Below are 15177 nucleotides of genomic sequence, written 5' to 3'. Positions count from 1 at the left end.
AAATCTACTAATATAGTTAATGCCCTTATATGGAATACAATGTACACTGCCTATAGACCACCCAGAGTAGGCTTGAGCATATTAGGCTAGCATAATATCGAGCCTAATGAACCACACTAGGAATTAAGCATTATTCCAGAATAGTCAATAAACTTCAACCATGTGACTTCACTCACTGAATGTGAAATGTTAACATAGCTGTTCATTTAGCCCCCAGCAAAGTCACTCTCTTGGAGACTATGTACAATGTTCCTTGATGTTACAGTATAATGTGTGATAAATAATAATTTTTTTATTAAAAAAAATAATTTTGATAATAATTCAGAATAATTGTAAGCATAGCCAATAAATATTGTAAGCATAATGCATATATCTGAAGCACTAGAGAATAGCATAATGTAATGAAATGGTGGAATAATATGCCAAAGCCTAATCCAGAGTGAGAATTGCAAAAGCTATGAATTTCATTAATTTTATATACGGTATCCGCCCACGCGTCATAATTGGCTGCCATTTTGGTTGGCAAGTTTGTTAAGGAAGTCAATGGAGGCACGAAGAAAATGCCTCACTTACCTGCTGTAGCTCTATCAATAGCTAAAAAGTGCTTGTTATAAGAAAGAATAGCTACCTTTAAGCTTATCCTGTGAAAGATTTGGTCAAATTCGCTCCAGAATTCTTAATACAGGTTTGTTTTTGTGTCGACCCGTTTGTTCTCCATTGAAAGTTGCCAACCAAAATGGCGGCCGGAATTTATTTCATTGTAAACCACGCCTTACAACCGTAATAGTCTTCCCACGCAAGCAATTCTCACTCTGGGTGGTCTATAAAGATAGTAGCATAAAGAAGGAATAAATTATTGCCATTTAAATTTAAGTTTTTCTTCTGTTATTTAGCAATGCACTTTATTTTGGAATTTCACTATCACAAGCTGCACATAATTGGTGCAACAATTTTGATGACAAATTGCCAAAACAAAACTCCACACAATTAAAGTACTTCTTATTGTTTTTTCATATTCAGTGAATTAATAATTAATTGAGTTTAGTTGTATTTTGTAGAGTATTACTGAAAACTAAAAAGTGGTTTAAAATATAATTATTAAAAATACTGCATGTTTACTGTGTGCTCAGTCAATGCAGGCATAATTATACAAACATGATGTTCATAGACTGTTGATGTTTGCATGCTACATTGAACCCACAGATCGGCTGTGAAATTCAACTAATAATTGTAAATTACAGCTTAGTTTCTGATAAAAATCTAGACTATTATTATAATAATTATAAAAAGTGACAAATCTTTGTGAGAAATTATGTTTATGTCTATGTGTAGACATTTTCTGTCCAGCACTTTCTTGCCTTCCAATGATGTCTTTAAAGTCAATGTGATACATTCAACAGAAGCCCCACTCTTGACTGAATCTATAATTGAGGAAGACACTTATATTATAAATATCACAATGCAAAAGGCACCCCCATTGTGTGATATGGTGTGTAAATGTGTTGTTATTGATACATTTATGTACATTTTGTGAATTACACCAGTTCATTCCATTCAGTTATGCTATATACCATAATTCATTCCTTTATTCATAATCAGTTAATTTTGCTATAAATCATGATTCATTGTTACATCACTAATTATCAAGTTTGTGTTTATAAATAAAATTACTGACTGGCAATATTAATATTATACATGCACATTAACACAGATGCATGTAGAAGATTGTTTAACTATGTATTTTAGTGAAAGGTACAATACTAATCATTACTTTATATGCATGCAATTGGCAGCTGAAATAATAGTTGGTTAGATGCTCCTCCTATCAGGAGGGTATGTATGTACAATGAGAAAGCTTTGGAACATCCTGCAAATTCCTCAATCTTTGGTCACACAAATTAAACACAAACAAAATCTAAATTAGTCAATGACAAACATATTATGCAGCGAATACAGTGAATGTTGATCCACGCACATTTTCTTCACCGTTACCCCATTACTTCACCTTCACCATCATCATTACCGTATAGCAAGAAATTTTGGAGGGGATTAAATTTGGCAAATTTGGCATTTGATAGCCATTAACCAAAATAAAAATACACTACTTTGAGCCATTATACGCATACTCAATGGCATGTGGCCACAAATTCGCCAAATTAAAATCTGCCAGTCACCAAAATTTAGCAATTCGCCAAAATTTAGCCCCTCCAAATTTACCCGCTATACGGTATACACTTAGTTACAGTGTTAAAGAAACACTCATACGCAATTAAGCAACTGGAAAATGTACAGACTGCATGAGGAGTTGTCTTACAACATTTAAGACATAAGATACAGAATGACTTGAACATCCCATTAAGCCTACCATCCACCATTCAACTTTGTTGAAAGTAAAATTTGTGGTTACTTTGATCTTATGGCAACTCTGTTGCCTAAAATAGAACTCAATTCTATTTCAGGCAACAGAGTTGACAGCACACCAAAGTAACTACAAAGTTACTTTCGACAAAGTTGAATGGTGGATGGTGGGCTTTAATGTAAGTGTACTGCTTAAATGAAATGAATAACATTAGTATTGTTATAAAAACAATCAATACTATAAAAACAATAACCGTATTCAGCTGTTTTCATCGAAATACTCAAAATTATTCTTCATTTGATCAATTAGATTAAATTAAAAAAAGAAAATTAAAATGGCAGAAGGACAAGAAATTGGTGGACCTCATGCTGGAAAAGTTTCAAGAGATCCCAAACCCCTACCAATAGAAGAGCACAACACTACTGAGGTAATTAAGCGATTAAGTGCTGAACTAGGCCAAGGTGCAAAAAGACACTTGTCGGATCATGATTCTCATAATGACGATTTGGTACCTGAAGGTGATATGGCTGATGAACCAGCACAACAGCTACAGGCTCAAATAGGCCAATCAACAACAACAGATCCATCAGAAGGCAAGCAAAACTTACATGTAACTGTGCAAATCCCACGACAGCAATTAGAGCGGACATACTATCAGTATCTGACAAGCTATACCTATAGTACTACTCATCACTCATCAATAAAGGAATATGTGATGTCATCTATAACTGATATCAATACATACATACAACCCAGTATACAAACTACCAGTCAATCCTGTGACAGTCCTTTTATATCAGTTATGCATAGTTATAATAATTGCTTTGTCTATGACAAGTACAGAACTCAAGAAACAGGAGAGGAGCAAACTTAAAAGATCAAAAGTTTTGACAATCACAATATTCATCACTATGCTACTGCACATGCACAAACACAAGACATTCTACCCTTAGCCCTTAGCTCTTATAATGAATAAATATCTATTATTCTTTAAATTAAACTACATGTAGATTTACATTATACCAGACTCCAACAATCTGATACTTTAAGTTAGTTAATTTAATACTGTGTCTCCTTTGTAATTGTAAATCGTTCAATAAATCTGTAAATTTCATTGTTACCATTATGTAAAATTATAATTTAATATTATTTTTGTGTATCGATATACGACTTGTATTCTTTTCTTAATTTGAAGTAAAATTAGTGGGAAGCAACAACTCGTACCATAAGATATAATTTAGTTATATGTACATGCACTCAGTCAGGCAAAGACAATACTGCAAGCACGGCTAGTGCTATTAGACAAAAATAGAATATCACTTACTTATAGCCTACATGCGCGTGAGTACATGTATATGTTTTACTGCTGATCAACTTTACAACTAGCTACAGCTTTTGAAGCAACTTCAAAATTTATTAGATAAACTGTTAAAAATTATAAGGAATTTAAACTTTCTACTTACAATAGTACAAAGACTCTGGCCAAACTTTTGGGCAACTTTTAAGAAAAGAACAAAAATGAATGAATTTGCATGTTGCTGCACAAAAAAAATTAATTCACTCCTTCACTTGTTCTATAGGCTTATGTTGGAATAAACTTCTTTCATTAATTTCTTAATGTGTGTCCTATATACAAGGTAGAAAAATTGAAGTCGGAATCAGCTCAAACTTTCTACACAGCATAAGGACATCCGGCAATATGTATCAGAAAATGTAGTAAAAATTTGGGGTGATTTTGGAGACATTTTTTTGAAAAAAACCATGGGCTATAGCCTTAAATATTTTTCAGAATTTTGGCGTTTTCTTAAAATGGCCGTCACATGAAAAATTAAAGTCGGAATCACCTCAAACTTTCTACACAGCATAAGGACATCAATATGTATCAGAAAATGTAATAAAAATTTGAGGTGACCTCAGAGCCATTTTTTGAAAAAAACCATGGGCTACATATAGCCTTGGGTATTTTTCAGAATTTTGTCGTTTTCTTAAATTGGCTGTATCTTGAAAAATTGAAGGCGGAATCAGCTCAAACTTTTTATACAGCATAAGGACATCAATATGTATCAGAAAATGTAATAAGAATTTGAGGTAATTTCGGAGCCATTTTTTAGAAAAAAACCATTGGCTATAGCCTTGGGCATTTTTCAGAATTTTAGCATTTTCTTAAAATGGCCATATCTTGAAAAATTGAAGGCGGAATCAGCTCAAACTTTCTACACAGCATAAGGACATCAATATGTATCAGAAAATGTAATAAAAATTTGGGGTAATTTCGGAGCCATTTTTTGGAAAAACCATGGGCTATAGCCTTGGGTATTTTTCAGAATTTTGGCATTTTCTTAAAATGGCCGTATCTTGAAAAATTGAAGGTGGAATCAGCTCAAACTTTCTACACAGCATAAGGACATCAATATGTATCAGAAAATGTAATAAAAATTTGGGGTAATTTTGGAGCCATTTTTTGGAAAAACCATGGGCTATAGCCTTGGGTATTTTTCAGAATTTTGGCATTTTCTTAAAATGGCCGTATCTTGAAAAATTGAAGGCGGAATCAGCTCAAATTTTCTACACAGCATAAGGACATCAATATGTATCAGAAAATGTAATAAAAATTTGGGGTAATTTCGGAGCCATTTTTTGAAAAAACCATGGGCTATAGCCTTGGGTATTTTTTAGAATTTTGGCATTTTCTTAAAATGGCCGTATCTTGAAAAATTGAAGTCTGAATCACTCCAAACTTTCTACACAGCATAAGGACATCAATATGTATCAGAAAATGTAATAAAAATTTGGGGTAATTTCGGAGCCATTTTTTTGAAAAAAACCATGGGCTATAGCCTTGGGTATTTTTCAGAATTTTGGCGTTTTCTTAAATTGGCCGTAACTTGAAAAATTGAAGGAGGAATCAGCTCAAACTTTCTACACAGCATAAGGACATCAATATGTATCAGAAAATGTAATAAAAATTTGGGGTAATTTTGGAGCCAATTTTTGAAAAAACCATGGGCTATAGCCTTGGGTATTTTTTTAGAATTTTGGCATTTTCTTAAAATGGCTGTAACTTGAAAGATCGAAGGCGGAATCACCTCAAACTTTCTACACAGCATAAGAACATCAATATTTTATTAATATGCAAAATAGAAACCTTTGCATCAAAATTAATTGCATTTTTTAAAAGTGTGCACAATCAAATTATCTTGTACTACTTTATGAAATCTTGCTATACAGTAATAGCAAAAAAACTACTCTTATACCCACCCACCTGGTATAAGTACCACCTGGTATAAGTAGCTACATGTACTTATGTTGCATAGAAAGTTTGAACTGATTCCAATCAAATTTGAATTTGAAAAAAATTTTAAGTTGCTCATAAAGCTCCTGTACTATGTATGGATCTAGCAAATTGGTCCAATTTCATCAATAATGAAAAGGAGAAAATTTCCCATTTTTGTTACACTTTTTGATATACATACATGTATTTACATGTATGTTGCATAGCAAGTTCGAGCCGATTCCAATCAAATTTGGATTTTTAATGAATTTTTTAAATTGCTTGAAATCACAGACAAAAGTCCCTGTACTATAAGTATTTGGCCAAATTTCATTAAAAATGGCTAAAAAATTCTTATATCTTGTTTTAAATATACATGTAGGCATAGATGTAATTTTAATGTAAAATGAAAATTAGATATTATTCAAAGGAAGCATCTGAAAGTGCTAAAAATCAACTGATATCAGCATAAATTATTATTATTATTATTATTATTATTATTATTATTATTATTATTATTATTATTATTATTATTATTATTATTATTATTATTATTATTATTATTATTATTATTATTATTAATTTTATTTTTTTCATGGCCAGGTTGATACACCAACATAATAGGTACATTAACATAAAACAATTGACTGCATAAGCCATTCCCGATCTGATGAACTGACTCAAAAAAGAACAAGCATAAGTGTATTAGGTGACAAGTTGCTACTTCTTAGACCTAATGTATAATGTAATGTAATGTACATGTAGCATCAACCAAACCAGAATCACCAGACATTACTATTGAAAGGCAGGAGTCCTCAGGTAATAAAAGATCAAATAGATTCACTAAATTATTTTAAGACTTCGAAGGGAGTGACTAAACCTCCCAGTGTGTTGACAAGGGCAGTAACAGGTATAGTACTTCGAAAGGCTTCAATTATGACAGCAAGGAACAACAGGTAGTGGGACAAGACAGTATATTCTTTGATGTGTATGTAGATCTATACATGCAGGTTTATAGTATTCACTATTCACTCTTCCTCATTTAACAAAGAAGCACCTGTATATATGTACATGCAAAAGGTACAACATGGTACATGGTATACGTGTTAGCTGTACCTTCCAAAGTAAGCAAAATCTAGCCTTTTAAAATAATATTTACAAGTAGCAGATTTAAAGCCGAAATAACACTGTGCAATACATGTATGTCTTAATTGTTTAATGTCACTATGTGCAATATAGTGTGAGCTGCATTGTCAATGAGTATAGGAATATCACACTATTTCACCACAAAACATTGTAAATGGATTGCAACAATAGAGTACATGTAGAGTAATACACACATGAAACTCACCTTTCTATGAAGCATAATGATATCACAGTCCAGAAAATGCTCATAGTGATAGTACACTAGTCCTGGGAAAAGACAAGAATAACTTATAGAAAGAAGGATCCATACACCCCACAATGGCCCACATGATAAGGAGAGACAACTCACCAGATATAGCACTATACTAACATCTCTTTATTGGTTGTAGACATGATCAGGACCACAGCCTACACATACCTATAATAAACAAACACTAACTGAAGTCTACAGTAGCAACTGGACACTGCAAAGAGTCATGTCCATTTGAAAGATATTAGACATGAGGTTAGCAAATAGCAATACAGAATGAAGAATGACTTAAGCAATTATCTCACAATATTTAAGGCATACAGTACATGTACATGTACTTTACGTACTACTTATGAACACAATGAATAATCCAAGTTTTGTTATAAAAACAATAAATGCATACTCAACTGTTTCCATGGAAACACACAAAATTACATTGTACTCGGTCAATTAGAAATTAAATAATTAATTAAAGAAGAAAAGTTAAAATGGCGGAAGGGCAGGGCATTGTTTTAAGAAACCCCCATGTGCCTCAACCAGGAGTAGCACTAGAAGAGGATGTGAATCAGGACTACCGTGTTACATCAGGTCAAGGTGCAGAGGAAAACCTGTTCAATCGTGACACTCATGCTGACAATCCAGTGTTCAATGAAGAAAGCAATGATACAATATCACAGTCCCAACCAGAGACTAGTTTACCTCAAATGCAAGCTCAAAGTCGTCCATCAACAACAACAGATTTATCAGAAGACGAGCGAAACTACACAATAAATGCCAATCATGATCCAGTGCTTGATGACCAGATCAATGAACCAATACAACAGCCAATGATCAGTTTACCTGAAACACAAGACCAAACATGTCAGTCAACTACAACAGATCTATCTGATAGCGAATGGAACTACACAACAGGGATAGGAATCCAACCCAAAACAACAAACTATGAGACAGATTATGCCTACAGTAGTCATCATTCGCCAAAAATAAATTACATAAGGAAGCATAACTCTATTGCATATTTTGATTCATCTGGGCATCAAACTGCCATAGAGACAGTTAGTCAATCAGATATCAACCCCAACAGTGCATCAATTTCACTGAGTAACCACAACTGCATTGCCTTTGATATATACAGCGTTCAAGAAACAGGAAAGGAACAATTTCCAGAGGAAAGAGTTACAGTAAAAAACAATCTTTCTGAAAATATTACTATCACCTATTCTAAATCATTGTAATGTAAAACGAGCAACCCAGTAGTCACTGATATATATTCATTTTTGCTGCTTCTCCATTCAACTACATGTACATGTACAAGACATATACTGCCCTTAGATATTGTACCAGTTGTGTATGTATTTATGACACAATAAATTCCTAAACATTATATCATTCTGTAAATTCCGCTGTTGTCAACTATTATGTTCATGTAAAATGATAATTTATAATTATTTTGTGTTTTTTCCACACCAGCAATTTTTTATTACAGCTGAATAATTTCTGATTTGTATATATGTGTATATCATCTATTTTTTTAATTTAAAATAAAATTAATTATAATTATCAATTATTTACAGTGGTTATTGCTCATTACAATGACAAGCATGTAGGCACAGTGCTATTAGACAAAAAATACATGTACACACATCACTTACTTAATCAGTACAAAGCCGGAATTAAGTGAGCTAAACAGCATGCTTCATAAGCTGACAAGTACATGTACATGGCTTTTGGAGCAACTTCAAAAATTTGTAAAAAATCCAAACTTAATTGGAATAAGTTCAAACTTTCTACACAACATAAGAACATGTACATGTATATGAACAATTATGAAAAGGAGAATTCTCTCCATTTCAATTTTGGTAAAATTTGGCCCAACCAAACCATGCATGTATTTCAATACAGGGACTTTGGCCTGCACCTTTGAGCAACTTTATAAAAATTTATAAAAATAAAACTTGATTGGAATCAGTTCAAATGTATGCAGAAAAATGGAGGATTCTCTCCATTTTAAATTTGGCCAAAATCACATGCAAAAATACAATTTTGATTGGAATCTGCTCATATAAATACGATAGCCAATGGCCCAAACAGAGCAATCAGTCTTGTAAAAAAAAGAACTAGAACAAAATAATAATGTGTATCATAATATCAGTGATCAGTGAGAAATGATCACTGATTGCTCAGTGATCAATATTAGTGATCAGTGAGAAATGAGCTTAAGTGCATATTTATTCCCATGAGCATATAATTATGACAACTGACAATAATCCTTTACTACTACTACATTCACTTCACCCAAAACGAATTGAAATAGTTCATAAATCGCTTTACTGCTAATAAAACTATGCAGAATAAATTTGGGAAACCTATTATTTATATACCGTATATCGGGTATATTTCGTCTGGAAAAATGTTCGTTCTAAGCAGGATTAGAAATTTTCATTCGTTTTATTTTCATTCTGAGCAGCCATTTTGCACACGTGGCATTGAGGAAACGCCCTTTTCGTTTGGAAAATGTTCATTCCACAAGGAATAAGAGCGGAAAGAATGAAATTAAATTCGAACGGAATATACCTGCTATACGGTATAGTGCTAGATCAACAATCAACACACAAAAAACTACTTCCTGACCACAATGAATAATGAATATATAAGATACAGAACTGTGAAATGTATGAAGGTATGTCATAAAGTAGGGTGGCATTTCTAATAGTTGGATAATTTTCTGAAAATGTGTTTTGAAAGAATTTTGTTTATTGCTAATTTTGTTCTTAATATCATAAAAAGAAAATTCTTTTACATTAAATAATTAACGGATTTTAAAAATTCCGTAAGTGTGAAATTAAAGTACAAGTAATTCAACTATTATTAATTTAATTACCTAAGGGCCTTCCTTCTTTTTTCTGCCATGAAATTTTTTTTCTTTTACATTAAAAGAAAAAATTAAACAGTTAATTTCTGTTAGTGATATTAATTCATAATGGCTCACATGTAAACAGTAAAATTTAAAACACGTAAAAATTAAATAATAAAGGCTGTAAAATATTCCCCTTCTACAGTATTATAAATTCAACATACCCTCGTATATAAGAAAGAACAAACATAAATGAATGTGCAAATTTTTTTAATACTCAGCCCGAGAACCAGCCCTACATTGATAATGTTACTGGATGTAGTTGCACAAAAAATTTTAACTCACTCATTTACTTGTTCCATAGCCTCATGTTGAAATAAACCTCTTTCATTAATTTCTTAATGTGTATCCTATATACATGGTAAAAGTCTATTATAACTAATATATTTCTTATAATAGTAAAAATAAATTACCTTTGTTATCTAAAATGGAGGTCTTCATCAATTCATCATGAGTGACTGTATTATAACTAGCCACGCCTTTATTAAAGTTATCACACGTGATTTCACGTTGCATGAGAGTACTTACTGATTCCAGTCAAAAAATTTTTTTTATGTTGCTCAAAAAGTCCCTGTACTATTTAGTAGATCTAAATGGGCTTTGGCCAAATTTCATCAATAATGAAAAGGAGAAAAATTTCCATTTTTTGCTACACTTTCTGGTATACATACATGTATTTATGTTGCGTAGCAAGTTTGAACAAATTCCAATCAAATTTGGATTTTTTACAAATTTTTTAAGTAGCTCAAAAATTGCAGATAAAAGTCTCTGTGCTATAATAGTAGAGGGTCTTTCGCCAAATTTCATAAAAATGGCTAAAAAATTATTTTATAATGTTTTAAATAGGCATGCATGTAATTTTAAACAAAATCAGGAGAAATTTTAAAGCAATTATTAATAAATTCTTTGTTGTTATTAAAAATCTAATTTACATTATTCCTTTGATTGGTATAAATTAACTGTTTGGCTTGCACCAATTACTAGTTAGACTTCCTGTCTCTTTCTCTCTCTCTCTCTCTCTCTCTCTCTCTCTCTTTCTCTCCACAATGTTGCTGTGTTTGGTTATACTGCTACAGCTCCTTCAATTGATTGGTAAGTTACTATTATTGATAAATAATGATTGCTGCATCTCATAGTTTCTCATGAAGCTCCTACTGTGAGATTCAGGTCTCGTAAACAACTCATCTTTGAAGGAGAAGCCATTGATATCTGTGTCTATGTTCGTGATGGACCATTTTCAGTATTGACATTAGCAATGGAATTATATGATCTATCAGGTAATGCAACTATATACACAGCCAAGAGTTTGTGATTGAATCATGAATGGTGTCAGTCCTGATCCAGCCTAATGTATCCTGAATCATAGATTTTGGGCAGCTAACATTGCAATGAGCCTAGGTTGATCTATCAGCCTTGATACAATCTTGCTGGATTACATACTGGTTCAGCCAGAGCAACATGCATGATTCTGCAATGATACTTGTCAGGCTGTATCAATACTGTAATCAGGCTCGATTCATTGATTTTGGGCAGTGTCTTGTATCATACATGCTAACTCTTGGCTGTGTAATATAATTACTATTAATGATGCATCAGTTGTATGCTAGCTATGAATATAGCTACACATGCAAGCTCAGTATATAATAGTCTTTTTATAAGGACACCTCATTTTAGAGACACTTTTGTATTGGTTTGTACCCATTGGGGCAATAACCAAGTGTTCCCATTACCCTATAGTTGGAAAAGCTTGCAAAAGTTATATTTTGCACTTTTGTACTAACAGAGCAAATTTTAATGTATGAAGAATTTAATTTTGTTGGTGTAGGTGTGAACTGTTGATACAACATTTACTTATCAAGCTTTGTGGAATTAATTTTGTGTGCTTTTATGATGAACAGAAAACAGTAAAATTAAATTCAAACAAATATTTCCAGTTATACAGTATAAATAATTCATGCATAAATTATAGTTGCTGAGTTAATGCACTATCAGATCTATTTTATAAATTTGTGTATTGTATTGTAGTTTTCGAATCCAATGCCACATTGTTTGAAGTTAACGTGACATCAACGGGGGAGACCTGCTTCGCTCTCAATGAAGATCTGATATCAAGAGAGCCTTATAACGCATACATATTGGTAATGCCTTTTGACTATTATGATAACATGAGTGAGTATCACGTTGGATTTCCCTTTTTCCTCAAGCTGTTTGTTACTGGCTGTAAGATCAATACAGTTTTATTCATTTGTTTAATGTGTATACATTTAGTGCCTCCTCCGCCATGTCCTTGCGAAGAGCGTTTAGCTCTAATTGCTTGCAAGGTCCTTGAAACGAAGGGAGAAGAGCTACCTACCCCTTGCATTAAAGCACTGTGAGTATTTTTATTGATTGAACTATCATTAGTGTACTGTAATAATTGTAGGTATCCCAAATGTTTTAAAAGAAAAGGTCGTAAAAGATGTGGTCGTCGTAGAGGTCCTGGTGGTGGTTGTGGTGGGGGTCCTTGTGGTGGTGGCCCTCCTACTGGTGGTTGAGGTGGGGGTTCTTGTGGTGGTGACAATGTTCTAGAATAATTTATTGGTTCCATTAGCCTCTGGTGATGTCATCTTTTAACACAATACAATGTTTGTTTTCTTTAAGTTGCAATTAAATTTTCTGAAAATTATCATTTTAAAGCCTTGAATGCTTTGATATTTAGCACCACCTAACAGTTAGTGAGATTCACAAATCCAAATATTTATACCTTATAATGATCTGTACTATTATCTCAAAGCAAGTCTTGCTCAAAAGTTGCCATGAATGTGAACATTAGAAACACTATATCCCACTGTATAGTGATAGTAGCAGTAAAAGTGAGCTTGACTGTAGCATCAAGAAAATATGATATTCAATTTTTTCGCTTGTAATCATATGCAACAGCACAACCAAGCTATTTGTGTACACCATGCAGGCTTCAGCCGCTCTTAGATCTATATTGTAATGTATTTTTGATACCATGCATGCATTACAGATTATAATAGCCAGTAGTCTACTTTATGCACATTCACACAGTCAAGAGTATATTTTCTTCAGTTTTTATGCAATAGTTAAGTTCTTATTTCAAAATTATGCAATATAAAGTTTTATAAAGTAAAAAAAATAGTTCAAAAAATACAAATGCAGTACTGAAAATTATAATATAAATTTATAAATGAGGTAGGAACTGAACATAATTTTAATCACTCACTGAAACTGTTAATATAATATAAATAATTAGTAGGAAGAAGCAATGAGGAGTGGGGACAGGGAGAGAGGTAAAAAAAGAAAGTAGATCTTGCAAATTTTACTTTTTATACATGTACTGTAAGTCGTTGTAGAGGGAGTGGCTTGTTTCTAAAGCTCCACCCAGTACAGTAACAGGATCCTCTTTATTAATCATTAGTAATTGTTTATCAGGTGAGGATAGACTTGATGATATATCTGAGAAACTTGGACGATTATAAGTATCAGGATTCCTGTGAATGGAAAAATAACAATAACACTATTGCTTATTATTGTGGATCACAATAATAGTATATAGTGCCTATAATGTAGTATCTTAGCTTAGCCATTAGATCTTGGTAATTATTACAAGACATATTTGTCATACCCTAGCTGTACTATAGAATTATGGTTTTTTCCAAAAATTGGCTCTGAAATCAACTCAAATTTTTATTACATTTTCTGATACATATTGATGTCGTTATGCTGTGTAGAAATTTTGAGCTGATTCCGACTTCAATTTTTCAAGTTACGGCCATTCTAAGAAAACGCTAAAATTCTAAAAAATACCCAAGGCTATAGCCCATGGTTTTTTTCAAAAAATGGCTCCGAAATCAACCCAAATTTTTATTACATTTTCTGATACATATTGATGTCCTTATGCTATGTAGAAAGTTTGAGCTGATTCCGACTTCAATTTTTCAAGTTATGGCCATTTTAAGAAAATGCTAAAATTCTGAAAAATACCCAAGGCTATAGCCCATGGTTTTTTTCAAAAAATGGCTCCAAAATCAACCCAAATTTTTATTACATTTTCTGATACATATTGATGTCCTTATGCTATGTAGAAAGTTTGAGCTGATTCCGACTTCAATTTTTCAAGTTATGGCCATTTTAAGAAAATGCTAAAATTCTGAAAAATACCCAAGGCTATAGCCCAGGGTTTTGTCCAAAAAAATGGCTCCAAAATCACCCCAAATTTTTATTAAATTTTGTGATACACATTGATGTCCTTATGCTCTTTAGAAAATTTGATCTGATTCCGACTAATATTTTTTGAGTTATAACCATTTTTTACATGATAGCACAACATAACCAATGACTGTGACAGTATAAATACATACCAGCATTGCATCATTAGTTTATACATTGGTTTAGGACATCCTGGAGGAGGTGGTAATCTATAGCCTGAATCAACCAATCTAATGCACTAAAAATACAGTGAATTAACAATAATTATTATCATTATTAATAGTACTTCTTGATTAGTGTACATTTCAAATGGTTTATGTCCTATTGACCAAATCTCATACATTACAGCTCCATAACTCCACACATCACTAGCACTCGAATATTTCTTATAATGTAATGCCTATACATACACAATTCAATATTCTAATTATATAGTTTTTAATTACTTCTGGTGCTGTCCATTTTATTGGAATCTTTTTTGCTTGTGAAATATAATAAGATTCATCTTGTAGATCCCTTGACATACCAAAGTCAGCAATCTGAGACCATACTATATAAAGTCCAATTGTTAGTACTAATCTCTTACCTTGCATATTCCTGTTCCTTCATCTGATACTAATATATTTCTTGCTGCAAGATCTCTGTGAACAAACTTCTTCCTTGACAAGTACTCCATTCCTGAAGCAATTTGACGACAAAATGAGAGCAAAATAGAAGGAACTGATGATAACACTAACTCCCCAGGACTAAGAGAAGAGAGAGACAAGAGATATGAGTGCAATGATTAATACAAACTTACGATGGTTTGAATTTGTTAAGGTACTCTTTCAAGTCACCTCCAGATATTAATTCCAGTACTATCATTATCTATGTACAACATTTAATAATTATTAAAGAGTACAATCATTAGTAATGCTACAGACTCACAGGATGTCCAATGGTGACCACTCCATGAAGTTTAACAACATTAGGATGATGAAATTGACCCATAATGGCTGCCTCTTGTAGAAACTTTACTCTCTCAT

General features: G+C 32.5%; 2 protein-coding genes and 1 long non-coding RNA gene across 3 annotated transcripts in view; 1 reads left to right on the top strand and 2 right to left on the bottom strand.

The window, feature by feature from the left end:
* Positions 1-1216: 1216 nt before the first annotated feature.
* Positions 1217-10411, bottom strand: LOC109583963 (uncharacterized). Its single transcript, XR_002185793.1, has 5 exons — positions 10354-10411; positions 10226-10290; positions 7126-7194; positions 6982-7043; positions 1217-1421 (listed from the first exon to the last, which is right to left on the bottom strand). It is a non-coding gene; the product is annotated as an uncharacterized LOC109583963 (long non-coding RNA).
* Positions 10412-10916: 505 nt separating this feature from the next.
* LOC100632377 (uncharacterized) lies at positions 10917-12623 on the top strand. The gene is made up of 5 exons (XM_003388346.3): positions 10917-11032; positions 11077-11217; positions 11966-12160; positions 12209-12311; positions 12363-12623. Exons 1-5 carry the CDS (start codon positions 10987-10989, stop codon positions 12472-12474), a joined length of 597 nt encoding a protein of 198 aa, XP_003388394.1. The 5' UTR covers positions 10917-10986; the 3' UTR covers positions 12475-12623.
* A 478-nt stretch (positions 12624-13101) lies between these two features.
* LOC100632631 (high affinity nerve growth factor receptor-like) overlaps positions 13102-15177 on the bottom strand; it is an 11035-nt gene continuing 8959 nt past the window's right edge. Inside the window, exons 10-15 of the mRNA XM_019999505.1 lie at positions 14952-14988; positions 14739-14898; positions 14599-14691; positions 14439-14552; positions 14305-14390; positions 13102-13434 (exon numbers count right to left, since the gene is read on the bottom strand). Coding sequence (XP_019855064.1) covers positions 13263-13434; positions 14305-14390; positions 14439-14552; positions 14599-14691; positions 14739-14898; positions 14952-14988 — 662 coding nt within the window. The 3' untranslated portion in view covers positions 13102-13262. The remainder of the gene's footprint in view (positions 13435-14304; positions 14391-14438; positions 14553-14598; positions 14692-14738; positions 14899-14951; positions 14989-15177) is intronic.

This window comes from Amphimedon queenslandica, unplaced genomic scaffold (assembly GCF_000090795.2).
Source record: "Amphimedon queenslandica unplaced genomic scaffold, v1.1 AMPQUscaffold_13261, whole genome shotgun sequence".
In the NCBI taxonomy this organism is placed as follows: Eukaryota; Metazoa; Porifera; class Demospongiae; order Haplosclerida; family Niphatidae; genus Amphimedon; species Amphimedon queenslandica.
The sequence above is the reverse complement of the archived record's forward strand: the minus strand, read 5'-3'. Positions and strand labels throughout refer to the sequence as shown.

Bases quoted from the DNA above. Each gene is read 5' to 3' on its own strand.
- LOC100632377 (XM_003388346.3), top strand. From the start codon at position 10,987: ATGTTGCTGTGTTTGGTTATACTGCTACAGCTCCTTCAATTGATTG. The intron at 11,033-11,076 runs GTAAGTTACTAT...TGCATCTCATAG, and splicing joins ACAGCTCCTTCAATTGATTG to TTTCTCATGAAGCTCCTACT. The intron at 12,312-12,362 runs GTGAGTATTTTT...TAATAATTGTAG, and splicing joins ACCCCTTGCATTAAAGCACT to GTATCCCAAATGTTTTAAAA.